The sequence below is a fragment of the Gymnoscopelus microlampas genome, assembly GCF_963454915.1.
Source record: "Gymnoscopelus microlampas genome assembly, chromosome: 8".
Classification (NCBI taxonomy): domain Eukaryota; kingdom Metazoa; phylum Chordata; class Actinopteri; order Myctophiformes; family Myctophidae; genus Gymnoscopelus; species Gymnoscopelus microlampas.
The window spans coordinates 48870728-48888227 of record NC_139945.1 but is presented as its reverse complement, the minus strand read 5'-3'; the positions used below and the strand labels follow the sequence as shown (position 1 = coordinate 48888227).

At 41.3% G+C, this 17500-nt stretch overlaps 1 protein-coding gene and 1 long non-coding RNA gene across 3 annotated transcripts in view; one reads left to right on the top strand and one right to left on the bottom strand.

Annotated features, from left to right (window-relative positions):
• The window catches only part of LOC311049941, an 11028-nt gene extending 699 nt beyond the window's left edge, over positions 1–10329 (bottom strand). The window contains exons 1-2 of the long non-coding RNA XR_014601257.1: positions 10201–10329; positions 3617–3765 (exon numbers count right to left, since the gene is read on the bottom strand). This is a non-coding gene — a long non-coding RNA (uncharacterized lncRNA). The remainder of the gene's footprint in view (positions 1–3616; positions 3766–10200) is intronic.
• The window catches only part of tbx2b (T-box transcription factor 2b), a 12360-nt gene continuing 5158 nt past the window's right edge, over positions 10299–17500 (top strand). The window contains exons 1-3 of one of the 2 annotated variants that reach the window (XM_084063879.1): positions 10299–11887; positions 12945–13212; positions 15107–15253. In XM_084063879.1, the coding sequence (XP_083920005.1) occupies positions 11526–11887; positions 12945–13212; positions 15107–15253 (777 nt within the window). In that variant the 5' untranslated portion in view covers positions 10299–11525. Of the gene's footprint in view, positions 11888–12944; positions 13228–15106; positions 15254–17500 lie in introns of both variants that reach the window. The other variant, XM_084063878.1, reaches the window with a different exon arrangement.

Genomic DNA, 17500 nt, shown 5'->3' with positions numbered 1-17500 from the left:
TAGAAAAACAGCACACACATGATATCCTATAACCTGCATTTATGCTCAGTTTTTTAGATGGTCTTTTTTATTTTTGTAATGTAGGGGCATTTATAATGTTTCTAAATCTTGTTTCCTTTTTTTTAATTTGTAATCGTTATTCTTTTAGCCCTACTGACTTCAAGTTTTGTAATTAGCCAATTTCCACCATCAGAATTAATGGAGATTTATCTATTCTGTTTTGACATATTATGATGATGTATAACATTATAGTGTTGCTGCACCGTTTCAATTTCATCAACTGTATTTAGTAGATAGCCTATACCTTACAGAAATGTATTATATAAAAAAGCGTAAAAGCCAGGCTATTGTTCTGTTTAGTTTGAAATTAACTTCCATATCCAGTCAATATAAAATAGATGAATTCTTCATTCTTAATTGCCTATAAATCAAAACGTTGCAGAGATTAGATTGTTTTGTAAACACTTAAAGCCTATTAGGCTAATAGGCTTGAAGTGTTTACAAATTTGAATATTGCTAATAGTATTAGCAATGTTCAAATTTGAACGTTCGGTTTGAATTGAATCAAACGTTATTTCCTAATGATTATTTAACTATTTCAGAAGGTGGAAATGATTAAAGAACATGTATGAGGGTGAGGCTATTTAAAAAAAAATGCTACCGGACCGAAGTAAGCTAAACCTAATTATAAATAAAATAACCTACGTCAACAAGCCTACTTAAAACTATAATCAGCCTACATTTATCAAATTCAAACTATAGCACAGTTTGTCCACCTAAAAATAAAACTCATTTTCCTTGATTAAGTTTACATTCTTTATAAACAAAGTTATATCTCCCATATGAGAACATATACAGAATAGAATGAGTGTACGGACACCTATAATCCTGTTATCAACAAATGAGATTATTCTTATGTGTGCCTTTATTTGTAATGCAATGACAACGTCATGTGAGAGCTGACAATTTAACACGCAGAAGTGCCCCCCACCCCCCCCCTCATTGAATTAAAGTAGCGAAATAAAAGCATTTCCTCCGGACTTCAGGTATAATTTCACATCGCCTCCTGTAGGCTATAATGTGATTCTATGTTCCCGTCGCATGAGATGGAAATTGAATTTGGAGACGCTGTCAACGGGTCAGGCCTGTAAAATAAACACATGTTGGGCTGCTAAAATGTGTTGTTCTTATCGCAAAGCCAAGTGTGTCCAAACTGCTAACACGACGCTACAATAATCTGGTCTCAGAAGAATTGTGTTTAAAAGACATGTAGGCCCAATCAAAGACACGGAAAAATGAAATGTTTTGCAGTTTAAAACATTGAACTTTTGGGCCTAAAATACCCAGCCCAGGTGTAGGCACTCATTAGGCTATTTTGTGTTTTCATGATTAAACAAATATTCCATGCAGACAAAATAAAATAAAGTATCATACTTTTGGCTATATTTCCAGTGTTTGATCTTTTCATAAAAAAATAAATAAAATAAACATATATAGGCTAATAGGCTATGACCTTGCACCATAAATAGCTGGTCATGGAAAAAAGTTCCTTCGCTTATAAAAGTAAAACTAAACAGAATTGACTACACCTTATTCGTTAGGAAACGTTTAAATTCGACGTGCAACAGAACGTGTTCATTCCAAATATTATACTTAATGATGATGGATCCATTCATGTCTTTTAAATGCGAGATTTAAGGTGGTCGCGAGTTAAGAGGAGTCGCTTGACGGGACAAAGCTGAGGCGTTTGAGGGAATTTGATGCCGTGATCTATCAAATACTCACCAACCGGCACTCAAACTAACTAGCCCATATCTACTAATAAAAAGAATCATACATTCGAGCTGAATCATTAAAAAAAGACTAGGCTACCAGCTTCCAAAAAATGATCCAACTCGAATGCACGATTATTTTAAACTGCTTGTGATTAAATTGTAGACATTCTTATTCTTTTTACGACGACAGATACATCCCTAAGCATGAACACTGTTTGTGTGCTTAATTCCAGTTATATTTCAGGGGCTTTGACAGCTGACGTCATGCCACGACAATGATCACACAATTATGTGCAACATTGGTATCTGGGGTCTGCATTTAATTGAATACACAGGACCCCAATGGAATCAACTTAAGCCATAGTGTTTTCTTGGGTTTAATCCGTTTAGCATCCTTTTATATAGAACTGTACCTTCTGTGCTTTTTTAGCCTCTATAAGTGGCTTTTGGCAATTATGTACACCGCCCAATCCTGCACCGTGATTGGCCAATTATGTACCCTGCAAAACCCTGCCATTGTTAATGCAAATCGATACTTTTGCAATTTGTATACACCGAGAATTCTGTACACCGGCCAATCCTGCACCGTGATAGGCCAATTATGTACACAGTAAAACTCTGCCATTGTTAATGCAAATCGATACTTTTTGATTCGCATGACACTAGCTGTAATATCAGCCAATCACATTACAGCTAGTGTCATCACCAGCTAGTGTTTTTCTGGGGTGGTGTAACCATGGACTTAAAAAAAGGTAATTTAAACGTTTTTATGAGTGAGTCATGTTGACCACTTCCATCACTGTAATGACCAATGTGACCACACCACCCACTTCACACTGGGTGTGATTTTTTTTTGCAAACTGGTAATAAAGTATTCAATCAATCACATGGAAAATATTAGGCAAGGCGCAACGTTCCGCGCCATAACGCACGCCTGCAGCGCACTGTCTGTCGCCAGAGAGTTAACCGCAGTGGTGGAAAAGGTACTCAATTTTTTTTACTTAAGCTAAAATATCAATACTGCAATGTAGAAATGCTCTGTTACAAGTAAAAGTCCGGAATTCAACATTTACTTGAGTAAAAGTACAAAAGTATTGGTATCAAAATGTATGCTTCATCAGGCATTGTGAGCTTGTATATCGGCTATTTTCAAATGGCCAACATATATAGGGCTGCAGTGGTTAATGTAATGATAATCCAAATCTACAAAGTAACTAGTGACTAAAGTTTTCAAATACATGTAGTGGAGTAAAAGTACAATATTTGGATCCGAGATGTAGTGGAGTAGGCTAGAAGTAAAAGTATTGGAAATTGGAAATACTCAAGTAAAGTACAACTACCTCCAAATTGAACTTATGTACTCTACTTGAGTAAACGTTCTTAGTTATACTTTACACCATTGGTTCTCAAATGTACGGGGACCCCCAGGGGTACTTGAGGGGGTTCCAGGGGTTACCCTGCAGCAAAATGTGTAAATATAGCATCAGAATAATTATGACCTTTTATACTTTGGCTATTCAAAAATAGTAGATCTACAAGCTCATAGTGAGGCACCGAGTGCCGCGCTATGAGCTTGTAGATCTGCTATTTGAACATTCGTGCAAATCTTTGAATATATATATATTTTTAAAGCGAAGCTTTGTAACTCAAATCTTTGCTTCTGGGGGTCCCTGGAGCAAAATATTTTTAGATGGGGGTCCGCGGCCAAATACATATCATTTGGGGGTCCTTGGCATGAAAAGGTTTGAGAACCACTGCTTGACACACCACTGGTTAACAGCACCCGGCGGCTGAGCCTGCCTGCCTGCCTGCCTGGGACACACCGACTGAACTGAACCCACCTGTAGCTCCGTGGAGGCGGATCCATGATGGACCCCCTGATCAAAGGCACAGGGCCAGGAGGAGAGCTCTGTCGCCGGCCAGCGAGCAGTAGGAATGTCACCGTGTCGCATGTCTCTCTCTCCCTCTCTCTACACACCTCCAACTGGTGCTGCCAAAAGAGTCAAAGGGGGAGAGATGTTTAACCACTTAACCCCATATGGTTGACCGGAGGGAGTCCCCCAGGGCTCTATACTAGTGTCTTTTCTGTTTTCTGTTATTGTGGAGAAAGCTTTCGCTGAAAATAGCGCTATAGCTGATCGACAAAGCTCACAACAATGCATTCGTGTGAGCTTGTCGATCTGCTATTTTCAGAGAAAGCCCAGGCCTGTCTCGTGAATACGTCGGTCGGAGCAAGGGTTTGGACAATAAAGATAAACATGCAGCGGTATTATAGAATATTTAATACATGCTCACTGACAGTGGTGGAACGTAACTAAGTACATTTACTTAAGTACTGTAGCTCACTTAAGTACAATTTTGAGGTAATTGTACTTTACTTATAGGCCTATTTCCAATTTCCAATACTTTTACTTCTACTCCGCTACATCTCAGAGGCAAATGTTGTACTTTTACTAGTTACTAGTTACTTTTCAAATATAAATGATTATATTATGAAACATACATTAACCATTAGCTCTATTTTATACCAAGGCTATTTGAAAATAGCGATCTACAAGCTCACAACACGTCGCATTGTGTTGTGAGCTTGTAGATCTGCTATTTTTTTAGATCTGCTATTTTCAAATATTTACTTTTGGTACTTCAAGTACATTTTGATGCCAATACTTTTGTACTTTTACTCAAGTACATTTTAAATTCTGAACTTTTACTTGTAACAGAGTATTTTTATATTGCAATATTGGTACTTTTACTTAAGTAAAGAATTTGAGTACTTTTTCCACCACTGCTCACTGAAGGGTTTTAGGGAGAACTTTTTTTTTTTTTAATCACCGCATACACATGCAATTTTGCTCTGTCTTATATATATATGAGCTCACTCAACCCGCCCCCATGCATCGTAATAAAATCCTGCTATTACTTATGTATGGCCAGAGGATGGTAGACTGCCACTTTATCACTCGGAGAGAGAACGGTGAGTGAGACAGAGGCTTGTACAACCATTCCCCAGGGTCATTCTAGCGCCCCCACCTGTTAACCTCCCCTACCTGCCTGCCACTGCCAGAGACTCACACCTACACCTGCTGTATAGCATAGGCTCTGCATCAGAGGTCTTCAACGTTTTTCCAGGCCAAGGACCCCTTATTAGCTGAGATAGAGATGAAGCAGGGCTGCAGGGACCCCCCCACCACCACTACATTATTTACAATTATGTTGCAGATTAAACTTTTTGTATTTAGATTTCATAGATGGCTTCGTGTTGTGTAAATTAATGTTTTTTGTTCATTTCAGACATTTAACCACGTAAACCTTCAATACTTAGTACTTGATTTGCCCCGAAATAGCCAAAAATAGCCGATCTACAAGCTCACAACGCCTCGCAGCGCGAGACGTTGTGAGCTTGTAGATCTGCTATTTTCGTCTAATGTTCTCCTCAGAATAGGGATGCAAGTGGTTAATGTAAAAAATAAATAAATTCTATCACAAATATTTGGCGGACCCCCTATAGTAGCTATGAGGACCCCCTAGGGGTCCCGGACCCCCTGTTGAAGACCCCTGCTCTATACTATAAGCCTGATTCATACTTCATCAGTGGGCTTGTAGGTTGGCTATTTTCGGCTATTTTCGGATGGTGGAGCATAAATTAGGCTTACGCCTGTATAAGACTATATAAGACTGACTTCTTCCTACATGCTCACAAGTCACAATGCTTGTAGATCTGCTATTTTTGCGCAAATAGGCTACACAACCCAAACTTTAGGCTACTGGGTCTACAGATCAGAAGAACCTCAATGATGCGTTCATACTGGATCGTTTCAGACCAACAGGTAATGAATAGGCTAATAATCTATTATGTGTAGTGTACAGGTCAGAAGAATAAACTACAGAAATGTCAAGCTGTTTTAATACCCATGGACACATGTGGTGAAAAAGATAATCGTCATTCTAAATGATTGACACCAATGGCACGTCAAAGTGACAATCCTGACTAAACTATTTAAACACACACATTATGCACATTAGCCTATATAATTTGTTTATTTATTCTACATTCTCTCTTTTCCTGTTCTAACTCATCCTGCAGCTGCAATGTTGAGAGCACACACAAAATAATTCCCACACACTCTTTTTCAACATGCAAAATAATAATAATTATAATGATAATGATAATGATAATGATAATGATAATGATGATAATAATGATGATAATAATAATATTAATAACAACCCACTCTATTGCACCTTGCTCACCAAATTAATACCACCAACTATTTTGCACCTGTCGTGGTGTGACTATATGAACATAGCTAATTCATGTATTTCTAAACTGTGACCTACAGCAAAGATTTTCAGTTGTGCACATTCAACTCAGAGAGTGTAAAATGTTTGGGTCTATTTGTACAATGAATGTCAGAATTTACAGTGAGGATATTCCTATCTAGGCTAATAATTCCTCGTCACACAGATTAATCTATCACAGAACTGTGTGTGTGTGTGTGTGTGTGTGTGTGTGTGTGTGTGTGTGTGTGTGTGTGTGTGTGTGTGTGTGTGTGTGTGTGTGTGTGTGTGTGTGTGTGTGTGTGTGTGTGTGTGTGTGTGTGTGTGTGTGTGTGTGTGATTGGTTTGAAGGGGGGGGGGGGGGGGGTAGCCTCTTGTGAGAACAGTTATTTGTCGTCCATCAGCCTGGTCCGGCCCAGTGAAGTGGACAGCTCAGCGGCCGCCCCGCTGACTCGGGTCAATGAGACAAACACGAACCCGAAGACGAGCAAATGATGCCAAGTTCACAGAGCAGAGGGCACCGGGAACAGGGGTTAACCCCCCCCCCCCCCCCCCCGGCTTTAATGAGACGGGGAGAGAAACGGAGAGAGATGTAAACAGGTCCGTGGTCCGCGCGCGCGCGTGCGGAGAGAGAGAGAGAGAGCGGAGAGAGAGAGAGAGAGGGAGAGGAGAGGAGAGGAGAGGACTCAGAGGAGAGGGACAAGGGGAGGAAAAGTGAGAATGAAAGAGCGAAGGGGAGGAGGAGGAGGTGGTGGTGGTGGTTCGGGGGCCGCTGGTAGCCGGAGGAGGAGGAGGAGGAGGAGGAGGCGCTGGCTGGGTGTACATGTGACAAGGGGAAATATGAGGGACTCTGACAGGTCTTAAACGGTCTGGCGCCAAGGCCTCCGTCTACCCGCTATATTTAGCATGGAGAGATGATGCAGGGAGATGGGAAGAGACGATGAAGAGATGAAAGGGAGGAAAGTAACAATGTCTGAGTAGCGAAAGAAGAACAATATACTCGATTATGGACAAATAAAGCCCCTACACTGTCCCGTTATATTGCAATTAGGCGATTCTTTGTGCCATATCACTATCACAGGTCACCAAAATGATCCTTGTGGCGCCGCGTATTACAATGTTTTTTTTACGCGTGTTTTCACCCAACTCTGGCAACCTGAACAGATTCTATTGAGCGGACGGTACAAGGGCACCGGGGTTTAATCAACCTGTCTCCGGAACCGCGGATGAGCTGCCCTTTGTGCACTGGTGTAAAAGTAACTAAGTACATTTACTCAAGTGCTGTACCTAAGAAACATTTTGAGGTATTTTTTACTTTACTGCAGTATTTCCAATTTTCAGTACTTTTACTTCTACTCCACTACATCTCAGAGGCAAATATTGTAGGCTACTTTTGCTCAACTACAATTATTTGAAAACTTTAGTTACTATAGTTACTTTGTAGATATAGAATATTATTACAAAACATACTTCAACCACTTCAGCCCTATATACATTTTGGCCATTTGAAAATAGCAGATCTACAAGCTCACAATGCGTCCTGATGTGATGCATTGTGAGCTTGTAGATCTGCTATTTTCAAAATATATTTAAAAAATATATATACATATATATTATAGGCCTACATTTGAAAACTTTGACCTTCTGCATAATGAGTAGGCTACTTTCTACTTTTGGTACTTTAAGTACATTTTGATACCAATACTTTTTTTTTTTACTCAAGTACATTTTTAATTCCAGACTTTTACTTGTAACAGAGTATTTCTACATTGCAGTGATACTTTTACTTAAATAAAGTATGTGAGTACTTTTCCCACCACTGCCTTTGAGCCTGTTCACAGCTTCAACTTTTTACGCCTTAAAAGCGACGTGACCTTTGAGGGAGGTCGCACACATGATGTTGCCAAGCAAGGGCAAGAACCGTATTCATAGGATGTGAGCATAATCATATTCATAAATGTTAATGTTTCCCATAATGTCTAATTGTCTTGGTTTCAATATAGTGCTGAGTCGAATGAGTTATTCCGTCTTTAATGTTTTTTTTTGTAATGGTGAGTTAATGGCCCCGTGTTATAGGATCGTATTTAGATGTGTAACGTCGTAGGAGACAGAACAAATAAATGGTGACTAATTATAAAAGTGTTGTTGATATAATTAGCCCGTTGGGTTTATACACGGAGAGAAAAGCCCGTTAGCTGCCTCCATATGTTGCTAATCTTTTTCTACTCAAAACGTTTCAGTTCCAACTATAGTCAGACGTTAAGGCCTGAATGACTGCTCAGCTGAGGTTCCCTTCACTCACCACCGGCCCTCGCTCCATCTCTGCCATTCCATAAATCTAAGGTGTATAGCCTTTGAAATTAAATTAACTGTCCGGTCAAATAGGCTACGGGACGCTTTACAAATATTGAGCCATGACACAACTCACAAATCACTGTTAATAATGAACTAAACTATTTCTTAAGATCTGACTATTCAGTGTATAAATGTAATGTAGCCTATAGTATGCACGTTGTCCATTATGACACTGTTTATTTTATTGTATTCATGTATTTGGTTTTCAATGATGACAACATAGCAATGAGTGAAAACACTTTCTAATGGGGGCACTGTACAATGACCCGCGGCTATTTGTCATTGGTGAAATGGCAGGCAGTATTGCCTTCATTGTGTCAAATCAGTTAATCTACAGGGCCAACACCATGGCGAGCTAATCTGTGCTTTATTCACAATGCAAAGAAAACATGGACTTCTTTTGGCTTAATAAATAGGCTACCAACATGAATTTGTGCTTTCTTAAATCCGGCTCCTTTTTACACTGTCCAGTTCACCTTTTAGCCAAAGCCACTAATTCTAATATAAGCAACGAGTGTTTAGTTTTAGCCTGCAATACAGACATGGACATCATTTTCAAATCTTAAATTACATTTGTTTTTTGGTTGTTTTTATTCCACATCCTGTGCTATGCAGTTTCCCCCCCCCCCCCCCCTCCCAAAACAAACCCCCAATACAAAGCAATATTTCGGACACATATTTGATTATTGCTCAATGCTAGCCTGCTTAATAAGGACTGTATATTTTTTTTCCACCATGTCCAATTAATTTAATTGAGAACGTGATTTTAATAAGGACGTTTGCACACCTGTGGATTTGAGTGTGTAGAGTGTGCTGCAGGGTCGCACCACGGGGCCAGAGGGGTTAATAGGAAATGTGCATCTGTCTCTCTGACAGTCTCATTCGGAAGGATTATCAGTTTTTGTTTCAGTTTTATGTCGAAGTGACGATGTTCTGTATCAAGACAGTGGAAGTGGTGGGAGGGGAGGAGAGGAGACGGGGAGGGGGGTCCAGACCAACGTCTGTCCGTTCTGATAAAGCTCTGAGAGAGAAAGCTGCTGTTTATCCAAACTCACATTTGACACAAAGTAATAACCGAGGGCTTTCTTGTGCCTAAAACTCGAGCGTAAGCCGCGGCTTTGGCTTTGGACGCGGAGATGGCGACGGGGATTGCGGCGCTACCAAAAGACTTTAGGGTAAATATGAAGTGACAAGAGACTGCTCTTATTGTGGCGGTGTCCAGCCGACTGGCGCCAAGCGGCTCTTTAACAAACCGAGTCCAAGTTAATCAAGGGCCCCGAGAATGGATTTTCTTAAAGGAATAACACACAAAAGAGTGGAGAAAAGAGATTGAGTCGATCACCACCAGGGTCACGCGTGAAGGTATGAAGTGTTTCACATGTAGCTACACGGTTTGACAAACACAGGCTGGCGGAGGGCGACACCGCTCTGGCGCTCGCAGGAAAACATCCGTAACGACTGTGTAATAATACATCATCCCGTCGGGTCAGTTTGAAGTGAAAATATACGAGAATTAAAGCGAGAACTGACGATCCATTTGGGAGGGGGGCTCGTTGGGCAGCATTTTTTAACGCAACAGAAAATATGCTAATACACCCAACAAACAAGAACGTTCTTCTGAATTTAATTTGAAGTTGCCTCGAAAATTGACAATTGACACTGATATTACAGGGTTGAAAGGAAAAGTGTTGGTGTCTGTGTCACAATATGACAAAGCTGCGTGTTCTTTTTAACGCCCACCAAACAGCCTAGAACTACAAGGAAGTGTTTGCATCGAAGGAGAAGCACTCACCACTTTCATTCATGTGTTTTCTTTTCCTCTTGCCTCGACGCAGCAGCAGCGTTACATCTGGGTTCGCGTGTTCGGAACGGCCCGGGGGGCTGGAGCCCGTTTAAAGTGGCAATGTCCGCTTTATTAGCCGCTGCCCTCCCCGTCAAGTCGTTCACGAGACAAGCAAGCGAGTCAAAGAAAACGACTGATAAATCGCTCTAGCCTGGAGGTATATGGTTTAATTCTCACGAACACAGAGAGACAGCGACATGGTCTGGCATGCTATCGTTTAAATCCGGTCCGTGCGCGTGCGTGATACGCTGGCCTGGGGGGGTCAAAAAAGGACCAATAACATAATAATAATTACGCGTCTTTTTAGGCACAGCACAGGCTTTTAAAAACAACATGAAACGCCGGAGAAATGACACTATATTAAATCTCTCCAAAATGAGCATCGCAACGAGACTTAAATGACTGTTGTGAGTTGCACTACAGTCATAAAACAGAGCACCGATATTGTCAATAATTGCAGCGATTCCACGGCACGGTGATCGATTCAGACATTCAAGCGGTGGACAGGTTCGTTTCTCCGGAGGTTCCACCAAATGAGCACCTCGTCGACATTATAAAACGCAAGCCGATGGAGGTGATATCTCCACCGGCCAAGAATTGAGGGCTGACCCGGTGTTTGGCTTGGAGATGGGGGTGGGATTTCCCGATCTTTCCTGTCATTGGTTAATATTTTATTCTGTTGACATGTTTTCTTACTGCTAATGCCTCCGACACCTTCTTGTCCACCCCCTCTCCTCGGGTCTGGCCGGAGCTGTCAAAACCACGCCTATAGAGGCCCACAATTGGTCCAGAAAGCGTAAAATCAGCAATCAAAGGGGCTTGGTTCATTAGTGTTGGGATCGAGGCAGGAAGGACATGTGAGATACTCACAGTTCTACAGTGAACGGGGCAACATCTCACCAGTCCAACTCCGGAGCCGTCGTGTGGAATGATCGCACCGTCCAGCCCTCCGACATAGAGAGCGCATTTGTCTGAGAGCGACCGGAGAACACACACAGCAAAGCGCGCCTCTGTCCTCGAAGCGTCGCTGAACTGAACGCACTTTGGCCATTTTTATTACGGGACATCGCGGAGCTATACCGAAGGACGATCGCGAGCAATTCTTGGCTTTTTTCGTCAATAACGCGTCCGCTAACAACGCGTATTCTGTTTTCTAATTCACTTCTGTGCTTATTACAGAAATCAATTACTCTGGACACGGACCTATACTGCTGTTTGCTGGGGGAAATACCACCGCATATCATTATTTCACTTTGATTTTTTTGGATGCACCGATGAGAGATCCAGTTTTCACAGGGACTGCCATGGCTTATCACCCTTTCCACGCTCACCGGCCGACCGACTTCCCCATGTCAGCGTTCCTAGCGGCCACACAGCCCTCCTTCTTCCCGGCGCTCACTCTGCCTCCCGGGGCGCTCACCAAGCCCATGACGGACCACTCTCTAGGTGGGGCGGCGGAGGCAGGGCTTCACCCGGCTTTGAGTCACCACCATCAGGCGGCTCATCTCCGCAGTTTGAAGAGTTTAGAGCCGGAGGAAGAAGTGGACGATGACCCAAAAGTCACCCTGGAAGCCAAGGATCTTTGGGACCAGTTCCATAAAGTAGGAACGGAGATGGTTATTACCAAATCCGGAAGGTAAGAATTACTTACAATTCTGCACACATGCCATGCCACATAACCTAAAACGTCCAACGACCACAGGCCCACATATCAAGTGAACGAGCTGCATTTATTATGCGAGTAGTTTTGTGAAGCTAAACACATACAGTATTCACAGTCTAAACGTGTACTGTGCGTGAAGGCACAAAAGTCAACTCGATGTTTAAAAATATATATATTATTGTTTTATTAACAGCACCCATTTTCCATGATTATTTATGTATCTGCAGAATAAATAATAAAACAGAGAAGTTGGCTAGATAGATCGATCGGAAGAATTATGATTACCCTATTTCCAGACATTATTAGGCTACTGTATTTATGTCATTTACGGAATAAGGACACAATCATTTTGTATACGACAATTTTACAAAAATTAAAAAAAAAAGAAGAAAAAAAAGTTTTACATCCCCTGCCCTAAAACGTTTCAGTAAAAAGAGCAACATATAGGCCAATATGTTATTGCACACAGACAACACGTCCTAAATAAATATCAAGCTGTAGGCTACTTTAAGCCAAGATCAAACATTCTGAGGTGGCAGTTGCGCTTCTGAATTTTGTAAACAGCCTGTCACTTGAAAAAGATGGCACGGTGAAGCGATATGGCCATAAATATGTGACTATAGGCTTATATAGTCTATGGATTGTAGCTGTTCTGATCCATTCCAAACAAACACACACACACACACACACACACACACACACACACACACACACACACACACACACACACACACACACACACACACACACACACACACACACACACACACACACACACACACACACACACACACACACACACACACAGCTTTAGGATAGTATTCGTGTAATACGCCTGTAATAGCCTTTTTTTCGGTGTGGACATCATATCAGGGATTATTTCCCCCCCTAACAGTTTTGGCCGATGCCATAATATAGCACGGAAATATTCACTTTGTATTTTTATTTTTAAGTCTGCCAATGGTAATATTATGCCATGTTTTTACAAATCGCAGCGAGTTAATCGCGTGTTTATTTTCCTCTCTTTCAGGAGAATGTTTCCACCGTTCAAAGTCCGGATAAACGGGCTTGACAAAAAAGCCAAATATATTCTGCTGATGGATATAGTCGCCGCGGACGATTGCCGCTACAAGTTCCATAACTCCCGTTGGATGGTAGCGGGGAAGGCCGACCCCGAGATGCCCAAGAGGATGTACATTCACCCCGACAGCCCAGCCACCGGAGAGCAGTGGATGGCGAAGCCTGTTGCTTTTCATAAACTCAAGCTGACGAACAATATCTCGGACAAGCATGGATTTGTAAGTACAAGCAATGTATGTACTTTATTTAATTTCTAATAGCCTAGGGTACATTTGCATTTGATACAATTGAACGATTTAGCTTATATCCACTTAAACCCCCATATGGGTAACCATAGTCCCTTAGGGCTCTATAGTGCTTTTCTGTTATTGTGGGGAAAGCTTTCGCTGAAAATAGCCAATCGACAAGCTCACAACACGGCGCAGCGCATCATGTTGTGAGCTTGTCGATCTGCTATTTTTCAGCGAAAGCTTTCCTCACAAAACCGATGCTGGGTTTAAGTGGTTATACACTGTACAAAAGCTGCTAACTATATCATGTCATAGCCTAACGATAGAACATTGAAACCTATGTGGTGTTTTGTTTACAGCCGTGTGGATTTGCATGCATTGTCCTATATTATTCTCTCAGAGATGACTTGCTAACATTATGGCATCGGCCAAAGCTGTTGACACTTTGTCGACACTTCAATTTCCAACTTGCTGCTGACATTGTAGCCGCGGGGCTACTTATGTTTTCCAACGACCTCTCAAGAATATTATTAGCCTGAACTTAGTTCCGCAGGGTCAACAGCATCTCGTGAATCTCACCGAGCTTTTTCTAGTTATATGCTATTCATAAAACTCAGGCCCTCCGTATGCCGTGGAAGGGCGTCTGGAGCTACAACTCTTGCCCTCATTGGATTTGCCATCATTGTTACGCTGTATTGAGAGATCATGAATAAATAAATAACATAACATAATATTTGAGGAGAGCGTTTGCAATGCCCGGGGATTAGGCTAAAGCTGTGGTTCTCAAGCAGTGGTCCGGGGACCACCAGTGGTCCTTGAGGGGGTTCCAGGTGGTCCCCAGCTAAAAGATGGAGAGTTGCTAACCAAATGGACCCTTATAGATCTTTAATTCTAAATTATTGTTAAACATCTGCATTAGGCCTATTTAATTTACAAGGAGTCTTACACAATTGGAGAATGTAGTATAGAATAAATATTCTAAGTGTTGGGTCTGAGAGTCTAAATCTCATCAAATGGTGGACCTTGATATGAAAAGGGTTGAAAACTATACGGGGTTAAAGTATTGGAAAATCGGGTCAAAAAGCTGCAAGACGTTTGACGTCTGCTGTAATATCTTCATTGAGCGAGTATAACACAAACAACGTGTGCTGGGGCCCCTGCATGTCTTACCCAGGGGTCCCTCAAGTGCAATAGGCATGCAGACTGTAAAAATGAAAAATGATGAATGACTAAAGTAGGCTATACACGTGGTGAAGGGCAGATACAGCCGTGCAGAATGTGTTTAATTCGGTGGTCCTCAAACTTTAAGATTTCAAGGAGCCCCCTTAACCCTGACAGTATACTGTCAGAGTTACAGACTTGTACAGGTCAATTTAGAACCCACTGAAAGAACCCTGAGAGTCCCCCCTGGACCACACTTTGAGTTGTTTAATTCTCCCAAACCTATAGAGATAAAAAAAATATTTACATTGTTGCATTACATGTTTGTTTTTTTTAGTCCTCCTTTACATTGGACACACATGTGTCCTTAAATTGTGAATTATAAAGCGAATTATACAACTGAGAACAACTGTGGTTTCATATCAACTCTCATGACAACATGTGTGGGCTAGTAAGGTTTTTTTTGTTTTCAGTCCCCGGTAATTACAGACAAGTCAACATAATACAGTCATTATTATAAAAAAGAAAAAAAGGTGTGTCACGAACAATGTACTGGATTATGTACGTTATTTTTATATTACATCTTATGATCGTCTGTCTAGACTCGTATATTTGGTGTGAAGGAAAAAGAAAAAAAGCCTTCAGGTGGACTTTTAATTATTTATGTACATCTCCCATCCCACCCCCCCCCCCCCCCCCCCCCCCCCCTCTCTCTCTGCAGACGATTTTAAATTCCATGCACAAGTATCAGCCCAGATTTCATATCGTGAGGGCCAATGACATCCTCAAACTCCCATACAGTACGTTCAGGACATATGTGTTCCCGGAGACCGACTTCGTGGCCGTGACAGCATATCAGAATGACAAGGTAAGCAGAGTCAACATTATTAGACAGCCTCATATAATATGGCTGCTACTGTAGTTTGCATACATGTCCTAGACCAGCGGTTCTCAACCTGTGGGTCGGGACCCCCAGGGGGGGTCCCCACATGATTTTTTTTTAGGGGGGGGTCCCCAGATGACAGTGAGCAACAATTTAATAATAATACCTAAAAAAAAAATACCATTAGAGCAAAAGTAATCAAAAAACTATAAAAACTGGCTGTGAGCTTGTAAATTTTATATATTTCACAATATTTATCTGGGGGTTTCCCAGTTCACATATGATTAGTTTGGGGGGGGGGGGTCATGGCTTGAAAAGGTTGAGAACCACTATAGACCATTCCCGTTAAGAGTTAATCTGAGGGGCCATTTTGTAGGTCGTCTGATTTTCCTTTGCAGTGGTGTATATTTTTAATTGCTGTGTTCCGTAAGCTTGTAGGTTTTAACATAGCCTACCTGCTGATATTTTAGGCTGTAAATTCAGATTTACTGCGCTCTTGCACGGTATAGGTTTACATGCGAGGCCTGTCTGTGATTCCAGCTCTCTGGCATTGTTTTAAAAAATGTTTAGACTTCGTGGAGTAGTAATCCGTTTTAGGCCTATCCTTAGGCTAACTGCTGAGTAAAAATTAGAAATATGGTTTGCCGTGTTTTGTGTACAGTAGTAGGCAAAGGAAACATGCCTCTTCAGTTGGTAGGAATTAGATCTGCATATGTGCTTTTTTTTAGTCCCTCTCTTTGATTGTAAACCTCTACTGACTCTAAAAATTAGAAGGGTTGTAGACTCTAAAAAAATGAAATATAATTTGTAGACTCTAAAAATGTGAAATATAGTTTGTAGACTCAAAAAAAATGAAATATAGTTTGTAGACTCTAAAAATTAGAAACATTGTTTGTAGACTCAAACATTTGAAATATGGTTTGCTGTGTTTTGTGTAGTAGCCAAAGACAACATGCTTCTTCAGTTGGTATAGGAATTAGATCTGCAGAGGTGTTTTTTTAAAGTCCTTCTCTTTGATTGTAGATCAGTATAATTCCTAGATTTGATAGCACCCCCCTCCTCAGATGAAGCTAATTGGGGTTTGTGTCGAGGGGTGGGGTTGGGGGGGCTGGTGGCCTTGTTGCAATCGTAAAGTTTATGGCAAAGAGTCACAATCGATTAGAGGGCACTTAGGCTCGTCGAGCAACACAGTCAACGGGGCTGTGCGATCAAACCGTGACAGATGCGTAAAGCGCATGCATGGCGGAGGGGAGCAACACTGCTCCCCATTGGTCAGCTGCTAAATTCCTCCAGAGTTCCATGCAAGGTGAGGAGGGGGAAACATGGGCCCCTCTCTCTCTCTCTCTCTCAGGCAGCACAAACCCCGTATCCAGTGGTGGAAAAAAGTACTCTCATTTCATGATTAAGTAAAAGTATCAATACTGCTTACTGCAACGTAGAAATACTCTGTTTAAAATAAAAGTCCGGTAAAAGTACAGAAGTATTGGCATCAAAATATGCTTAAAGTACCAAAAGAAAAAGTAGGCTATACTCATTATGCAGAATGTCCCATTTCACAAGTTATCATTATGTCTAGAATGTATACAAATGTTTTGAAAATAGCAGATCTACAAGCTCACAATGCAAGCTTGTAGATCGGCTATTTTAAAATAGCCAATATTTAAATAGGGCTAAAGTATGTTTTGTAATAATAGTAAAAATCTACAACGTAACTAGTAACTTAAGTTTTCAAATAGTTGTAGAGTAAAAGTACAATATTTGCCAATTGCCCCTGAGGTGTAGTGGAGTCGAAGTAAAAGTATAGAAAATTTGATCTACTCCAGTAAAATAAAAGTACCTCAAAATTGTACTTATAAGTACGGCACTTGAGTAAATGTACTTAGTTACTATGCACCACTGCCCGTATCGCATATTGAGGCCAGCGGTGTGTACGCGGCGGTGAGAAGAGTGACTGGCTCTCTCCAGTAAATGTCGCGGTAGTAAACGCCTTGTGAAGGGATAAGCCAAGGGCTTATTATTTCACAATAAGACACTTGCACGAAGTAGCGATGATCCAAACCGCGTTGTTAATTATTGATACGATCATCTGCTCGAGTCGCTCCCTCTGCCTTTTTTTCATCATGCGCAAAGAAGGCTTGTGTGTGTGTGTGTGTGTGTGTGTGTGTGTGTGTGTGTGTGTGTGTGTGTGTGTGTGTGTGTGTGTGTGTGTGTGTGTGTGTGTGTGACCCCGTA